Source organism: Tetrao urogallus (assembly GCF_951394365.1).
Source record: "Tetrao urogallus genome assembly, chromosome: 6".
NCBI lineage: Eukaryota > Metazoa > Chordata > Aves > Galliformes > Phasianidae > Tetrao > Tetrao urogallus.
In genome coordinates this window covers 27,509,647-27,528,341 of record NC_136819.1, presented here as the reverse complement: position 1 = coordinate 27,528,341, position 18,695 = coordinate 27,509,647, and the positions used below count along the sequence as shown (strand labels likewise).

The following is an 18,695-nucleotide window of genomic DNA, read 5'->3' as shown; positions in this document are numbered from 1 at the left end:
CACTGTAATACAATAATTTTAGCCATTGAACCAAGCCTGCTTGGCATCCTTGGTTTACAATTTACAGTACATCCAAAAAAAAGCAAAGAGAAAAAAAAAAATCCCAAAACGCCAACAACTTTCATCAGCTCTTTGCTTTGCTTAAATATTATTCTATAACATAAAATAATTTAATACAATAAAAAAGAACCGTAATCCAAATACACATAATACATTGACACAGAACAGAGGAAAGATACAGTAGATTATGCACAAGAGTATTCAGTTGATGTGTTACCTACAGTGAAACAAACTGGACATTAATATAATTTAACTATTTAAGTTAGGGTCAGAGGCAACAAAGCCAGGTCACAAATAAAGCTTTTTAAAAAATAATGCAATCTTATTTTCCCCTAAGCTTACTGCTGTACAGAGGTTACAGGAAGGCTCCAACAAATCACTTCATTTGACAACATTTCATCACACAAACAAGAATAACCTTGGTGGCCTCTGTTATTTTACTCAACTCTGGGGTACATTACCATTTGCTAATGCAACTGCTTCATTGCAGGTTGTTTGGGCAAAACACACCTTCAGGTGCTACTTCCATAGTAAAAGACTTTTGAACATCATGAACAGAAGACATACAGAGGTCTCCAAAAATGGACCGGAAATACTTCAGTCATCAGATGAATCCCAGTCCTGCAGAGATTGGAGCTCCTTACAAAGTACCTAACACTTTTCACACAGGGATTTCAACACAGGCAGGAACTATCCCATACCTCAAAAAAAAAATGGACATGGGCATACGATCTTACACTGGAGTCAACTACTCACCTGGTTCTTCAGATTTGACAACACTGTACCTAGGAAATTCAGGTCACTGTTTTTTGCAACTGGCTTTAAACAGAAGCAGGAACAGGTCCACAATTAATAAGGCAAAAGAAAGATGTAGCTTATAAAAAGAGGGAGGAAATACATTCTCTGGCTGTGAAATTCAGACTTTCAAAGCCACAGAAGAGACACTGTTAAAATCACAGGTAGTTTCCCTGATTTTTCCACCACTGCTGCCCCTCCCCACTCTATATAAGCCTCTCAACTGAAGTCAGGCAAAATATCTCTGATATTCCCAGTTTGTTCTGAATTTATGACAAAGAAGTCATATATACCAGCATGAAGTGCTGGGCCAACAGCTGGCAAGCAAGAATCCAAGAACCCTAACAATAACAGTAGACACTGATCACTTCCACATTTGTCAAATCTGTACACTAACCTGGAAGGCTGCATTTCTGAAATGAAAAAACCTGAGAAAATACTTCAGGTTAAATCAAAATTTGTACACACAGCCTCCACACACCATTTACTGCCCCCTCTGAAGCCAGCAGTCTGCTAGTGCAGAAGTTATTGATCTCTCCTGTGTCAGAAAATATTCTCAAAGCTTTCCCTGTTTATGGTAAGAACTAGTGATCAAATAGGATGGAAAATGCAGGCATGGAAAGGCCACATAAGTCAGAGCAAATCGAGCCTGCATTTACCCAAAGGCTTGTGAAGGAACTCCCTCTGACAAAATATGGAGACTGGTCCTTCACCATTAATCTCTACAAGACAACCCCCCAGATCAGATCATAACAGCTTTGCTGACTTGAGGTTTTGTGCATTTAGCCCCATAGATACATTCCATTGATTTCGGTGATGTTTAAGTATGCTTTCTTGAATTGAGACCTCTTCCCCTCCTAGTTACAAGACAGTACCCTACATATAAACTTTTACTACTATATGTTTTTGGCTTTACACGATTTAATATAAAAACTGCCAAATAGGAGAGGCGCTGGTGCCTGTTGACATTAAGCAGATACAGGTACATTTTCCACCTGGAATTCAGCTGTCTCGCAGAGACCTACGCTGCAGAAGAATGTTTTTTACTCTCTGCAAAGACCACTGGCACAACTCAGCTGTTCAATTGGTAAGCATTGGTATGTTTGTTTTTTTTTCTGCTGCTTTACTTTTTATATAGTCTAGGATTTCTGGATGTTATGGTTGCCAAGATAACCTTGAAAACAGAGCAATGGCAGAACTAATGTAATAACATCTGTTTGAGATGCAGTGTGAAAAATCAGCTCAGAGGTATTAGCTGCCCTATTCAGACACAAATGCTAACCATGATGACATTTTAAGAGCCACTCACCAAAGCATGCAAGGCAGAAATAGAAGCTTACTACGAATATCTGGACAATTAGTCAGGAGAGACAACTCGTTTTGCAACGCAAAGTGGGACTAGGAGAAAACATTACTTTACCCCCCAAAATAATCAAAAGTAGCCGCATCCCCAAGAACTCAAGGAAAGAGTTCAGCTCTTCTCCAGCTGTAGTTAAACTCAATAAGATAAGTGTGCAATTGAGCAACGCCAGATAATAATCAGAGGACACATTTGTTTTGAAACTTAATAACAAGTAGTTAAATATAAGGCTTCCCAAACTTGCTTGTTTATATACTAAAACCTTATTTTAGCAGCATTCTCACCAATAAAGCTTGGAAAAACACTGGTATGTCTTCCTGCTCCACTATAACCTCTGCTGCTGGCAGAGTGACAAGGAAATGCATTAGGACATGGCTATAGCAATGATTCTTCTTTCTTGGACTCACATCTCTCTCCTCCTGCTTCAAGGCAAGAAGGATAGTTTTACTCAGCATCTGTTCTTGAGAAAATGCTAAACTGGAACAATCAAGGTAGGACAAGGAGACAGTGTCAATCACTCCTAAATAACGTAAATACTTTGTCTTGGTCTTATGCCAGGGCTTCAGTCAAAAAAATTTTTTATTAAAATCCATGAGCTCTCACTGTATGGAAGCTAAAATTCAAGCACGGTCAAGATCCTAGAGAATTACTTCTGAATAGTGGAAGGACATTTTCCCCCACCATTATTATCTTTCAATTATCCTTCTCTAAGCAAATGCAACTTTGGCATTCCTCCTGCAGATCTGTTCTAGGTCCACATTTGCTAGATACACATCTATCTGACCCCATCAGCTACAGACTAACAGTAGCCCACTTCAAGTTGAGCAGAAAAATCCACTATGTTACACAGTAAAAACGTGTCATAGTTTCTTAAAATGAGCTATAGTTGACTATCCACACACCATTAGCACTCAGATACAAGAGCTGCATTAGAATCAGATATATTCCCCAGGGAACCTGATCTAGCTGTGGATGTCCCTGTTCACTGCAGGAGATTTGGACAAGATGGCCTTCAGAGTCCCTTGCAACATCTAAGGTTTCTACGATACTAGGAAAACTACAGTAAATACAAGGGAAACAAGACTGCATATAGGCTCACTTAAAGAGTACATGAGATTATTTAGAAAAAAAAATATGTTCTCAAAAAACATACTTTTACCTTTAAAAGCAGCAGTGACCAGTATGAAATAATCACCTTTTAGATTGGAAATTTAGCTCTTCCACAGGTCAAAAACCATCAGGAAATATACTTTGCGCCTTGTTATTGTTTATTTTGGAGAGTTACATAATAAAAGAATAATCTTAATTTTTGGAAATGAACAGCTGGTTTTATTTTTCCATAAGGAATTTGAATGTCAAAGAGCCAAGCACAAGTGTTTTCCTTGGTGCTCTCACCATTCTAGTCTCAATTGTTTATCTAGAGTAATTCTTACAACTTATCCTTTATTTCCACTCCATCTGTACAAATGAGGTAGCTCAGGGTAAAAGAAAACAAATCAACCAGAAACAAAGTCACCACACAACCCTCAAATTTTTCTTTAGGACTCAATTTAACTATGATGCCAATAGGTTACCAAGCAGCTCTTGGTCAGTGTCCTCTGACCACTGTTTAGTACAGTAAGATAGAAAATTTCACCCCTTGTACTGGTTAATTTCTGCTAACCTCCACACTTGTACTTCCCCCACTTGTGTTTTATGCTTCTACCTTGAAAATGTTTTAGGTCAAAGCACAGATAAGATAATGTTGGTTTCTGCCTTCTGCCAAAATACTATGGCAACAAGAACAAATAACTGACAAGAGACAGCCACGGAATCACGTATTTAGAATTCTAATTGAGAAATGGAGAGTTAGCAATAGCATACTTGTTTCCACAAGGGTATACACAAGTCAGCAAACTGAAGGACATGAAGTGTTGGTATCACTGGTGTTTGGCTGAATGTACGATGAAGAAAACTGCAGTTCTGAAAGCTACAACCAAGAGTTCCTTCCAGAAAACAACCTAAGGCCCCAGCAAAGATGCACATGAAATAGAAGGCACCTAGCAATACAAGATGCACCTAAAACACACAGATGTAATTCAGAGGCTTAGAAAGACCAGCACAAGTAGCCACACTCAGTAGGTAAAATGATGCTCCTTGTCATTTGGAAACAAAGAAAAAAAAAGATTCTATTACTCATGTACAGAAAGAGGTGGAACGTGGCTCTTGTACACAACACTGATGAAGTGTTTTCTACTGGGGAAAAAAAAAAAAAAAAAAGGAGATTCTTGTTACAGAGGGACAATAAGAATTCTGGTAGCTATGTGAGACCCCCGACCCAGTCACCAGTGGGAAATTACCTTATAATCAGGCACACACTTCTAAGGTGGGAATGACTGTTTTTAACACATAAAAATAAAGCTGACGTAGGTGATTTCAGAAGCTGTACTTGTCTCTGATCAGTAGTAATGCTGCTTAAAAAAGCTGAGCATGAGAAAAAACAAAAGCAAATGAACATTAAAACTATAGCAGGTAACATTCTACCAGTGTATTTAATAAGATGGGAGTAGCAAAGTAAGCCATAAATGCATTTTGGTACTGCTTTGTGAAACTGTGACAGCAGAGCTGAAGAAACAAGTTCTTCTTAAGACTTGTTTGCTAAGCAAAAGAAATAGGAAAGTCTAAACCACAGATTAGATACGGAAATACAAAAAACAAGCATTTGGTTAAAATCCCATTCTGTCCAGCCAGATGCAAGAAGAGAGTCTGTGCCAAGCACCTTATTCTAATCTTCCAAAGTAAAGAAAAACATAGGAAGGCATTCTTTCTTAAAGATACCTTAATAATATAATGAACCAAAGTGTTTATGAAGTCATAAAGTTATCCTTCATGACAGCATATTTCAGTTTTGTTTGTGCACATGCTGTATTCATTGCTTGTTTGTAAATAATCTTTTAACATATGCCTCTCCTGTCACTGTTAGCATCCAGTTTTACCCAAATTACAACCTTAAACAAGTTATAAGTATAGAAGCAAAGGAAGGCAACTACCCTATAGTAAAAGGGATCAGAAATTTTCATTTCTAACGGTCCCCTTGTTTTATGTCAAAAGAAAGATCTATATCACTATGCAAGATAAGACTTCCTATTTTCCATAGAGCTGATAGAGTTTTTAAGAATATTTCCAAAACACACAGAAAATATTAGAAACTAATAACCATCTTTTTTCCAAGAAGAAAATTTTCAAAAAAACCCAAAGAAATAAACATTAATATTAGCTTAGAGATACTTACAAAGGCAACAAGCCAACACTGAATTCTGGGATATAGTAATTTGGTTTGGTTCCGCACATCTAATCGGTCTTCAGATCCCATATTCATTCCATAGAAGTGAATTAAATTCAAATAAAAGTTAAATAAAAGATAGAGAGGTGGTGGTTCAAGTTAGGAGGTTTCCTGTGATTTACTATTTAATAAAGCACTCCAAATGGCAAAGACCTCTCTTTACTTGACCATTAATTACTGCCTCACCTTCAGCTGAATGAGAGGTATCCAGTTTCATCCAGTAACATCTCTACGCAGCACTGTCCACAAGTCTTAAGATAACAGTATGCTATGAAGAGGAAGGCAACTATTCCCATTCCTAGAGGTACAGAAAAATACATCATAAAAGCATACCAAACCCAAAGGTCTTTCTACATCACTAATGAAAATTTTACTTTGAAAATACTCATTCTGTTAAGAAAAAACAATACAAAAAGAATATTTTCATTGAGGTTCCCTGGCCCGCACTGAATATCAATCTGCTGCAGCAATAATCTGAAGGAAAAAGGGTACCTATAAAAAGTTACATTCGCACCTCAGAGAAGGCTCAAAGGAGATAAGATCTACTTGATGGTGAAACAGAGCACTGTGCAGTCCATAGGAAGCAACAATATTACAAAGAATCCATAACCATCCATAATTTTTTAGCTTTGACACAAAAGCTTTCTTCTGTCTATCTGTCCCACATTCAATTTCTGTGAAACCAGTAGAAAATTTTTTTTTTTTTGAAGTAATTTTTTTGCACTGTTGCTAAGTCTGTGCTTTCCTCTCAATTTTACAGGGAAAACAGGCAGACTGCTAGACAGCATATTTTCAAGAGCTGGCAAACATATTTTAAATAAGTCAATTACATAAATTAGTGATATATATATTACCAGTCAACTATTTAAAATAAAACATGTATTTCCAAATCTGAAAAATTTCACAGCAATAGCATTTTGTAATTGATACTAAGAGTAATGAGGTTATTTCTTCTTTGTGAGCTCTAAAAACTTTAATATGTTTTACTCCTCTCTTTTATCATTGTTTTAGGCTGCTCAGTAAATTTGTGCTCTTGTGTTCTCTTTTTCTAAGCAGAAAGTGCAACCTATTCACGTATTTAAGGGTATTTTACAGCAAGATTTTCACCATTTTCCTCAAGAACTCCAGGTTCTTGATATACTAGCAGGTATATCAATATAATAATGAAATTTTTGTCTCACTGACAAATAAATTAAAGCCAGTAGACAAAAAAAGGTATGTGAGCTTTCTGACTGGCTCAGATTTTCGTGGTATATAGTGGACTAGAGTAAACTCTGGGACTTGGGGCACCTCACTGCCTAGAGCCGGGAAGGAAAAGGAAACAAACAGAATAAGACAGGAGAGTAATCAAACCAGTACACCATAGATGGATAACCGAAAAGGTTACAAACTAGCTTTAACATTCAGATGGCCTCTGGGCCTCAAGGCACCAGTGGCAACAGCTTTCAGGATGCATACAGTAAAACACATGACTTTGCCTTGAGAGCCCTCTGCCTGTCAGAAAGTATCCCACCACCTGCTAAAGTAAACAGCTTTGTTTTACAACAGATTCCTCTTCCTTGGTACCCTCAGGTAAGTCATGGGACTCCAAACTGGAAAGCTTATTTAGGGGTTGATGCCCAGAGTCAATCTTGTTTTTATCTCACATGCTGGATTCGATTAAGATAATTGCATCTGAGGAGCATTTAGAAAACATTGTTCCTACCCTGTCTTTCTAGCAGCTTTGTAATAGAGAACATCTAAGCCAGAAACCCTCATCCGGATCCATGACTCTTTGTCACTGGTGTCAACCAGTTCCTTTGCTGTCCATTTGGTGTTAGGGCAGCTGCCCTTTGGCACAAGATCCTCGTATGGTTAGCTACCCATAGCCTTCACCAAGTGGTTATCTAAAAGCGAGAGAGAAGAGATTCTGACACTTCATTAGCTTTCCTATGCAAAAGAGCAATTCTACATCATGTCTTTGCAGAGCAGATGCTTCTTCCCATCACTTTGGAATAATGCTTTTTGCATAGAAAGAACAGCTGATCCAGTTTTGTCTCAGACTTTCAAAAAGGGTAAGGGAGACTGAAAACTAGATAGTTTTAATGCCTTGCTTTATGTTCTTCTGACACAACTTCTGATCAGGCTTCCCTTGAGGTGCTTTTTGCTGGCGTTTGTTTGTTTTTGAAGTTCCTGGATCACACACATTGAGGTTTCAGAAATGAAAAACAAAAGGACGAATGCACAAGAAATTAAAAAAAAAAAAAAAAACCTAAAGGTTTACACTTAACAAAAGTGCCAGAAACATCAATTTTTTTCTTTGTGACATACCAGAGCACCTTGTCTACACAGTCAACAGTCTATCCAGCATTAGCAGCTAGTGTAGCATCATTAAGGCTAGCTCTGGAGAGTTCAGTGGAGTAGGCAGCAAAAAGAAATTCAGACATTAAACAAATTTTGTGGAATGTGAGGAACAAGAAGTCCATGCCTTTCCTCGATGGTAACATACTGTGCTTGCTTGCTAAGAAGATACACTTGACCCACAGCAACATGATGCTTTTAGCCCTCAAACTGAATTAAAAATACTAAGGAGAATATTTCCCCACACATGCTGGTTTTTAATATTAAGGTTATAAACATTTAAACGCTCACATTCTCTGTGCTGCTGCAAGAAAGTATTCATCCACAGTGCCTTCGCAACAGAACTGGACTTCCATGACAGGAAGGCAGCATTGGCAGCACTGCCAAATCAGTTATTTGCACCCAAATGGTAAGTAGGTTAGCAAAATGAGCAAAGATCTGTACAGGAAGAGCTAACAGATAAGCTGTACCCTCAATAAAGCAGACTACCCTAACACACTCATGTAAAAAGGCCACATCCCTTATTTATAATGCCAAAACTGGGAACAAATGAAGCTCTCATTAAACCCCATAACACAGACTTGCTGGGAGCGCAGACACACTTGCAGCCTCTGAAGAAAACTGAGTGTATGCACACATTCGTCGTGTGACTTCCTCCTTCAAGGCAGGAGGTCTTCTTACCCGGTCTTCCTTGACCAGGTAAGAGCTTTTACAAATCTGAACAAATGTTTTACTTGCCTATACTGCCTTCCACACAAAGATCTCAAAGAACATACTACATAGGTCCCACCCCCCTTGTGAGGTAGGTATTATCCCTGTTATTTACAGATGGGGAAATTCAGGCACGGAGAGGTTACATTATTTGCCCAAGGTCACACAGTGAGTCAGTGACTAAAGAAGACAGAATCCAGATGTTCTGATTCCTATTTGCACAATCCAACTACTAACAACACAGTCTCAATTTCAAAAGAGCCTTGAACAAGTAGCAGCATGCACAGGAACCACCTCGGGTTTACAGGGCCACTCCTAAAAAACATGAGAAACAGGAAGAAAAACAATGAGGGGCATAACTTTCTTTAAAGCTGCGTGTTGCTTGCAGAAGTTAGAGTTCCTGTCCATTTCCCTCCCAAAGCTGAGGCAACTCAACTATGAGTCTGTGATACAGGGGGACAAAAAAAGAGGCTAATGGAACCACAGCTAGAAACAAAACAACAGGCTGAAGTAAGTAGTCATAACACCCCCAGTCGCTATTTTGAAAGCAAAGGGTCATGAAAAAATAGGGATGAGAGGGTCCTCAAAAGATCATCGAAGTCCACTCAACCTGCCTTGAAGCCAGGACCAACTACACCTACTCATTCCCAACCATCCAGTCTCTTCTCCAAGACCTCCACCAATAGAGACGCCACAGCCTTCCTCAGCAATCCACCTTACACTAGGACATGAACAAAAGAGGGCAAGAAAGAGTAAGACTGCTGCTACTTCTGCTCCTTCAGTGGGGGCACCATGATTCCCAGGCCTATCTAATGACACATTTCAGAGAAGGTAGTCTCCAAATATTTACTTGTTTCTTTCCTGGAATGTTTGGGAAAAATAAATACTGGCATCTGCTGTATTACAGCATTTGAGTTTTGAAAATACTGATGAATACCAGGATAGATACTTACTGCAAGTGCCAAATCCTACAAGGTCAGTAACAAAGACTTCGATATGATAAATTTAGCTTACTGCAGATACAAACTGCAATAAGGTGACAGGGAAGACTACAGAAAAACCCCACAGCAAAGTCAGCAGCTCTGAGTCGCCAAATTACACCCAACTGCAGACAACAATCAGGCAGTTAAACAACACCTTCAGCAGAGGCAGCACCATACGATCTCCGTAGCATCTAACTCATCTGTCTTCAAAGTGCATTCTCAGTGCAAAAAGTAGAATTGAATTTAGAGGGGCTTACTGTCCCGAGTGAATTTCATACTATGACCAGAATTCTTGCTTGAGTTCATATGCTGTAGCTTTGTGTGTGTTAAGTTCACTTCTGCATAGCGGAATGGTGCTGTCTTGGCTCTGTCCCTCAGCATCTATGTCCAACAGTGTCCGCTCCTCTACAGGATGACTCCCCTGGAAAGGAAGCAGTGCAGGAAGTCCAGGTCTCTCTTCTACAGTGCTGCTGCTACTAGCAAAACAAGAGTCCAGATTGCTTGGAGTGTCAGTACTTGAACTGTTGGCAGAAGATTCACCCTTGGCATTGCTGGGTGACACAAACCACCAGGGATCAAGCCGCTGCCGGCTGGCTGCGGGCCGAGGCCGAGGCAGGAACTCCAGCGTCTTGGGTCTTTCCAGCGTGGGGTCCTGCTGTGCATTCCATCGTCTCGGGGTTGGAGGAAAAACAAGGTTGGGATCTGGCAGGCGAGGGACCTCATTTGGATCTCTACTTGGACTAGGTGTTTTTAATACACCTATCCAAAACAGAGAATGTGAAAGAAGAGGGAAACATGTTAGATGTCACTTCTAAAAGGTTCCGACAAATCTTATCGTACGTACACTGCGAAAACATTTTCAAAGCAGAAAGCCTCCATTCAGAACCTACAATCTCCATATCTTCAAGACTGAAGAGAATAACTGGTTTCTTTATTCCTATATCCTTCTCAACACATTGTGAAACACCTGATTCACTTGCCTTGCATAGGCAGAGTATTTTGTTCATTCTCTGATTTGTTTTCTTCATTCTCAGACTGCACAGCATGGATTTGACCTCCTATCAGAGGTAAGAACTCTCCAAATCCTTTGGAAGGCACATTATCCATTAAAAGCTTGAATGGATGGGGGAGACACTTGCACAGCAGGAGGTGTGACACCTGTTTGCAGTGAGTTAGACCAACTCCCTAGAAGAGTCACTTAACAAAATCTAATGTAGACACTTTGTTTTTCTTGTTTGGTTGTTTTTAAAATAGAACAAAATTTTTCGTGAATATTTTAATGAGTATTAACCCACATCTTACTGCAGACTTCCATTCAACAGACAATGCCACATTTCATTTAGTCTAGCTAAATCAGACTTAATTTTCACATTCTAGTCTTTTCTTTTCTTGTGGATTACTAGGGGAAAAAAAAATAGGGAAAGCATTAAGTTATCTAGTCACAGCCACTCCTAAAGACTGTAACAATGAGAACATTACCTACCCAAGAAAATCCCTCTGGCTTGTGAAGGAATAAGAGCAAGAGCAGCAGAGGCCCCACACTGCTTTAGAGATTCAGTCTTCACTGCCTTAAAGATTATAATTTGCTTTAAAGTTGTAACAGCAAAACAAACAAGTGCATAAAGGCAACAGAGATGGAATTCTGAGAAACTATTAAAAATGAACAGTATTTGTACCTTGATACAATAACATGGCTCTGCCTCACAACATGATGCAGAGAGTTCCTTGGTGTATAGGTGATGGAATAGAGACTGTTACTGTATTGTTCCAGTCCTTATTTTTGTAAAGACAACATCCACGAGCCTTGCCTGTGGGTTGGCAACAGATGCTGTATATGCAATATGCTCACTTCCTAACAAGTATCTATAGTGTTTGGGCCCTTCTTCTGAAGAAGAAAAGGAAGATGGCTGAAAACCTACCTGCTCCCAGTGCTCCAGTTAAACAGCTACTGGAAGGGCATCCACTGGTTGGGCACCCATTGACAACTAGTCCAGTCCCTTTGATGGCCCCATCAGAAGGTGTGCGCCTGTGCCCGCCTTGCTGGGTGTGGGAAGAGACCGTCACATGTGTGGGAGTGAGGGACTGGTTGGGGTCTTGTTTGAATCTCTCAATCTGGACATTAACTAGTGGGTTATTAATGGCTGGCAAGGGAGCCTTGACTGTCACAGGGCTGACAGGCATTTCGTATACCACAATCTCATCACTGTCTGAGCGCAGCAGGGATCGGGTGGAATTACATTCGGAAATGGAAGACAGGGAAAGAAGGGTGAGGGATGTGGATGGCTCGCCAAGCAACAACATGGGCTCATCTTTCTTGAAGATTTTTCGAGAAGGAGGGCTAGTGCTCCTGCGTGGGCGTCCAGCTCGCTGGAAAATGCTGTCACGTTTCTTCTTCTCTTCCTTGGGTGGCTCTGGCTCCTCTTCAACCAGCAGCTGACACTTCCCCGCTTCTAGCAGATCGAACCCCAGGCCTGCAGCAGCCAGAACCGCTCCACAGCCAAGCAAGGCAACCTCGCACCGTTTGTGGTGGGAGCCACTACGTTTGAGGCTGTTGGTGGGTGTAAGCTGTGGGGTGCTTGTAGCAGAGTTCACAGGAGTGGACTCATCATTGGCATCACTAGAAGGCCCATCCCAGTCATCATTCTTCTGAAACGGGATGCAGAGGTATGACTGGTTGTGCCCAGGTGAAGGGTGCACTTTGCCCTCCCCATTAAGACATTCACTGTCTTCATCATCTGGAAAGCAAATGAAAAAAAGTACTTTGCATGGATGCAAGACTTTAGCTAATTTCACCAAGTTTTACAAATACACATGAGTTAAGCTTCTTCTCAGAAGATGCAACTATCCTTCTCACTAAAAGCACTGTTTACCAACTGCCAAATGCTCACAAGGTACTGATCCCAAAACAGACAGGTTGAGACAAGTACCCAAAAACTCCAAAGAAGTTACTGACACGTTGATTTTTTTCATGAGCCATTAAGGAAACAGCATACCAGAAGCGATATATGCTCCAGTTACCTCCAAAGTTTGTACGTATGGGGGTGATGAGTGAAAAGGTAGGAAAATGGTAAGAATCTCTCCTTGGCAAGTAAGGGTGTAACCACACTGCTCATCTAAATATTAACAGGAAAGGAGTTGAAAGGAGTTGAAAGCATGGAAAGAAGAGGGGAATTAGGAGAAGCTTGCTAGCTTATAAGAATAAACAAAAAATTAAAATCCAAAGTGAAGGTACTTATTTCACTAAGAATACAGTAAAAGCAGACACCATCAAAATGAAAACATTGCTTAAGGTGAAGACAAGGGAAAGTTCATTGAATGGACATTCAAAAGTTCATGTGAATGGAAGCAGAATAGCAAAGCGGAATATCAAACAAGAGAATATCAAGTCCAGGTAAATACTTTACCCATCTCTGCTAAGCTGGTGAATCCTGGAAAAGCAGGTGCAGTTCTCTGAATCTTCCCTAGGTTTGGTGCACTGGATGACCACTGTTTGTATCCTTCTACCAGAGCTTTCAAACTGAAATAATAGAATGAATAAGATGTAGAGTGCTGACAAGAAACTACCTCCTCCCTTCTATATTCTCTATCGCTCTATTTAGGGTATGCATTAATCCATCTCAATTACATAGATTTACAATCCTGTGCTAGCAAGATATTTTACAACACTTCCCTAATTTGTGACAATGTAACAGTCAAAAGATCTCTGATGATAAACAATAGCTATGAATGCATGGTAATACTAAGTACTATGACAGAAATTAGATGAGAGAGTTTCTTCTAAGGCAAACATGCCATGGCAAGTACAAAATAAAGTGCTCAGTAGGAAGAGGGGAAAAACAGCTCTAAAAACATTTCTACATGAAATACAAGTGAAAAGTGAAAATCAAAAATCACTCAGTGGGAATATAGTTCGTTGAAGTCATAACAACAGTCGTGCTTCTATATCATAAGAATATATTACATTCCTCTAGAGAAAATATTGTTTTGAAGTACAAAAGGTTAAAAGCATAAGCTACAGACTATGGAAAAATGAGTAATTACACACCATGGTTCATGTTATTCTCCTAGTTACAGACCAAAAATACAAAAAAACAAAAACAAGCAAAAAAAAAACCAAAGTAAATCCCTACATCGAAGTCATCTGAGTTTAAAGGCATCTTGCTTTGCCCCTAAGCTTATTAGTAGTCCTGTTAACAGATATTCACTGTCATCATCCTATACGTATTCTGCACCACTTTCACAATATCAGAAACAACAACAGTAAACTGCACAATTTTGACACCTCAACAAGCCAAGTAGATTTATTTTTCAGTCAACAGTAGTCTCCAAGCTGATAGTTTTGTGGCGTCCTTCTACGAACTCCAACATTAAACCCATCAATGCTGGTGAAAAGCTTAAAAGCACTTACTCAGAAAATTGAATGAAAGAAGACAACATCTATGGATTGTCTGAATGATCTCAGATGGACATAAAATAGCATGTCTGTTACTGGAAGAATTGAAGAGATGAGACCTCTTTCAGCAACATGACCAGCTTGTGCTGTTCTTTGAGAAGACAGCTTACATATGCTCATATTCTCCCTTCTTTCCAAGGAAAGGATTGTGATCAAGACCCTCTCCTTATTCTCATTTTCCACTAGAATCACTCTGCATTTGTAAGATTACTTCCATGGCAGGATTTCAAGGTCGTATTATATCAAGGTGGTAAGGACTTTTTTTTTTTTTCTCGGTTTGTATTTTTCCTCTATTCTCAACCTAACTGACTAGCTCAACCAGACTAGCTATATTTTTATTGGCAAAGTCATAAGGTCTTAGCTTGATTTAGTACTTGTTCAGTTGGTTGAAGATCAACCTATAGACATGACTTTCCAAATGTTCTTTCTATTCCCAACATTCAGGAATAGTTTCATATCACACTAAAAGCATCTCATACAGCTCCCATCTATCTTCAGAGCTCATCATTCTCCCATCCTTAATCGTTCCGGCTGAATCCTCTTTGTCAAGAAAGAAACCACATGATTTTACAACATAAGTCCAATTTATTCCCTCCACACTATATTCAGCTGTGAAATGAAATGCAGCAGAGAATGCTTACTGTATCCATATTATCTGTGTGTACAACATATACAGTTAGGATAAACATCGTAAAGCAGACTCACGTTAAGAGAAAGCTGGTGAGTGAGAATGAATGATATTAGCAGCGTGACCATGTCTAAGAGAGTTTGTCAACACAGAACACAGGCAGACAACTACTGAGGGAGTCTTCAGTGGGGCAGTGAAAACACTCTCTGTGCAAAGAGAGCAATGACTACAGTCATATGTAACAGGCAGCAGTGATCTTCAGTTTAGGCTTTACTTCATAGTTAAGTACATACAGCCTTGGAAAGTGCCTTTTGTTATACAGGAGGGCACACAAACTTCTTGACTTCTCAGAAAAATCTTCCCTTGGCAAAACCAGACAGATTTGCTTCTACTCACATAGCATAGTTTAACCTGAATAGAAATACAAATGGCTACCAGAATAATTTTGTGACTTGCTAGATTTCTTTTTAAGTTACAAAGTCCATATTTTCGCTCCTCCTCTCCCCGAAATTATAAGCAACACTACAAGGAGACTCTGAAGATCTGTGCAGAGGATATTCCTGAGAAGACACTGTAAGATCACAACTGAATTTTCACAATGCTATTCCAGCATAAAGCTTTATCCAGTCTCAGTAATTCAGCATAGCAACTGCTGAATTCTGCTGCTATATGTATTTCTTAGGCTCAAACATAAATGCAGAAGGATGAATAACAAGTCATCTCCTGAAGATTAACTTTTCTTAAAGTTCATTACAGGTAGGTTTACTCACATTAGAGATTTTTATAGCAACTCCTATAATGCAATTCTTGCATAAAAATCTGATAATAATCCTAAGGAAAAATACATGGAAAGTGATGAAAAGATGAATATTCATGTTGGCTTGGCCAAAGAGCTACATAAGCATGTGGAATAGTAGCACTGCTGCTACCCAAACAGAGTCATGGGGAAAGCTTAAACTGGACTTTTCTGTGCTAAGTCCAGCTCTTCACTTAAATCTAATATCCTATCCTACCAAATTAGAATTAGATTAAAAAAAAAAAGAACTAAAAAGAGCAAGTACTCTATCATCTGAAGCACTAATTTTTAATGCAGTCCTATTCTATTTAAATAATCTGCAGTGTGACATGATCTTTTTTGGTATCTAACAGGCCGTAAGAAAGAAGGCAACAGACTCTTTAGCAGGGTCTGTTGGGATAAGACAAGGGAAAGTGGTTTCAAAGTAAAAGAGGAGAATTTTAGATTAGATATAAGGAAGAAGTTCTTTAAAATACAGGTTGTGAAGCACTGGCACAGATTGCCCAGAGAGGTGGTGGATGCCCCATCCTTGGAGACATTCAAGGTCAGGCTTGACAGAGCTCCAAGTACCCTGATCTCACTGTAGGTGCTCGGGTTCATTGAAGGGGAGTTGGGTTAGATGGCCTCTAAGGGTCCCTTCCAACTAAAATGATTCTGTGACTCTATGATCACAGTGTAAAACAGTTCATTAATGTTAACCACACTGCCCCCTCAGCAATACTATCACATTTCAAGTACTCTGCAAAATGCTGTCATCTTACTAAGAGCAATCACAGTTAGCAAGCAACTCCTTTTCAGGAGTCCATGCTCAAAAGCAACTCAGTTCTTCAGACCATACAAGAAGGAACAGGAAAAAAAAATCATCAGAAAAAGGGGCTTATTTCCAAAATTCTGAGCATTATTTCAAGGTAGAAGTGCTGTTCTACCAGCTTCACTCATCTCCTTTTTTTAAAAACAATTAATCAATGACTGTAAAAAAGGACATCAGTTTTAATTCTGAAAAATACAATATTCCATCTATAGAACAGCAAGCTGAAGTAGCTTCCCCATATTGCCCTGTTAAAACACATGCTAAGAGTACCTTGGATGGAGAATGCAGCTTAGTGCCACTGAATACTTCAATCTAGGTGTTCCTGTACAGTATTGTAGTGATGACACAGTACATAAATATCTGTTTGCCAAGAGTTCCATGCTCAAGCACCTAATATTAAATTATAATCATTGACCTTATTTTCCCTGCTAAAAAATATAGCTGAAGTCAAACTATCAATTTAGCAGTGGAAGTTGCTTCAGATTCCACTAAAAGACAACAGGTACTCAAACCTCTCAAAGTCTTAATAAAATATTCCTATACTTTAAGTGAAAGTAAAAAAATAAAGTCGCAAAACAAGAATCTATAGAAAAGGGCCAGGTACAACTTGCACCTGTTCTAAAAATCACTCAAAATCTGCTAAAATTCACTCAAGGTACATGTGTACTTTTCAAAAGCTGGAAGAGAAGATATTTGCCTGGTTCTGTCCCATGCTTTTTAAACAATAGCACGTAAAAGACTGAGAGAACATAGCTGAGAATTATAAAATAACTATTCTCAGGTGTAATATGAAACAACAAAGCCTGAAAAAAAAAAAAGAAAAAAAAAAGCTACAGACAAAAGAATAGCTGCAGAGAAACAGCTAAGGAGAAATTCCACTCAAAATAAAAGTAAGGTAATGGCAGACGGGAAAAGCATCAGGTCAGGGTTAGACCCCTAGCAAGGAAATGAACACAACAGTTCTCTAATCTGTTTAAAATTTCTAAAGCCTTTGGCACAGCAAATATGTAAGCAGAAAAGTGCTTGCAAGAGGACAGGCAAATCTCCTGGGAAACCGTCATAACAACCAGTTTCAGAACATGGACATCAATCTAATTCCCTCCTCTTACCTGTCCTCTCCTGCACCTAGCTCCTTGTGACAAAGTGAGCTTGGTCCCCAGGTGCGTCCTTTTTTCTTCTGGCCTCTCTTCTCTTCTTCCTCTCCTTCCTCCTTTGGAAGGACTGAGTTTCGTCCCCATGTTTTACTGCTTTCAGCAGGAGTCACTTCATAAGTAGAAAAAAGAGTGGAAAATAGGAAAAAAAGGTACACACATGGGTCCCAATGCAATGTAAAGAACACGAGCCAGAAGAATGTTAGAATGAAAATGTTCATTCAGAGTTATTTCCCAAAATTCTCATCATGCATCAACATTGATCTAGCATATAGATCTCTTCAAAATGACTACAGATAGGCTTTAGTTTAGTACTGTTTTCTCCTTCAGAAGAATTAGTCTGATGTCAGAAACACAAGAATTGTGACATCTAATGCAAACACTAAACATTAACATTCCTTTCATACTTCTAATACACACTTATCTCCCTAATTCTGGGTTATTAGGGGAACACTATTTTAATGATAAGCACCCCGGTTCTCTTTCTCCCCATTAGTAACTTAATCTACTTCAATAACGTTTCACAAATCTACTCTGCAGACTAACATTCTAAACATTAGCCTACAGACCCAAAGAATATGTTCTCTGTAAAATCAAGCAGCAATCTTTCAAGAGTATAGGTAAGGTTCAGACTCCAAACAATACCAAACTCACCATCCTCCCAGCCAATTGTCAAAACACCATTTTTCTCTCTCTAAATTCATACATGCAAGGGCACAAAGCCAACATTTTAGGAACATTTCTTTTTACAGTCCTGTCCTAGATATGGAATCTTGGCATCTTACCACGCTGACAGACTGCACATTTCCCAAATTCAATACTACATTGAGCTCCTTACACTGTATGGCCCTGAGTCTGGGAATAATGGTAGGACTTGCAGGAGGGCTGGAGCAGCTACTGATCAAGCTCTTCCTTTTATCCATTGTTGGAGAAGCCTGCACAGTGAATTTATGCTGGAAATCTGTTACCAAAAGAAAAAAAAAAAAAAAAAAAATCAACACAAGCAGAAAAACAGTTAAAATCCTTTTTTAATACAAGAAAAAAAATAACTGTTGATGCTAACTTGTAATACGTGAAATTTTCAGGGTCTGTATAGAAAATGTTCTACAGGACAAAGAGATGCTAACAAAGGAAAACACTATGTGACTTCTCAGACAGACTGCCAGTATTTAAGGTTTATTTTAAGGGTTACATTAGAAGTCACTTGTGTGTTGCATTAACATGTGAAGTTGTGTAATGCCACAGTATCAAAGCTTTCAATATTTCTGGTAAGTTTTTGATTCTT

At 39.1% G+C, this 18,695-nt stretch overlaps 1 protein-coding gene across 1 annotated transcript in view; it reads right to left on the bottom strand.

Moving 5' to 3' along the window:
* Positions 1-9,848: 9,848 nt before the first annotated feature.
* The window catches only part of MAP3K9 (mitogen-activated protein kinase kinase kinase 9), a gene marked incomplete at both ends in the record, with an annotated part of 43,007 nt that continues 34,160 nt past the window's right edge, over positions 9,849-18,695 (bottom strand). Inside the window, 5 exons of the mRNA XM_079536899.1 lie at positions 9,849-10,330; positions 11,491-12,306; positions 12,976-13,088; positions 17,369-17,522; positions 18,249-18,371. Coding sequence (XP_079393025.1) covers positions 9,849-10,330; positions 11,491-12,306; positions 12,976-13,088; positions 17,369-17,522; positions 18,249-18,371 — 1,688 coding nt within the window. The remainder of the gene's footprint in view (positions 10,331-11,490; positions 12,307-12,975; positions 13,089-17,368; positions 17,523-18,248; positions 18,372-18,695) is intronic.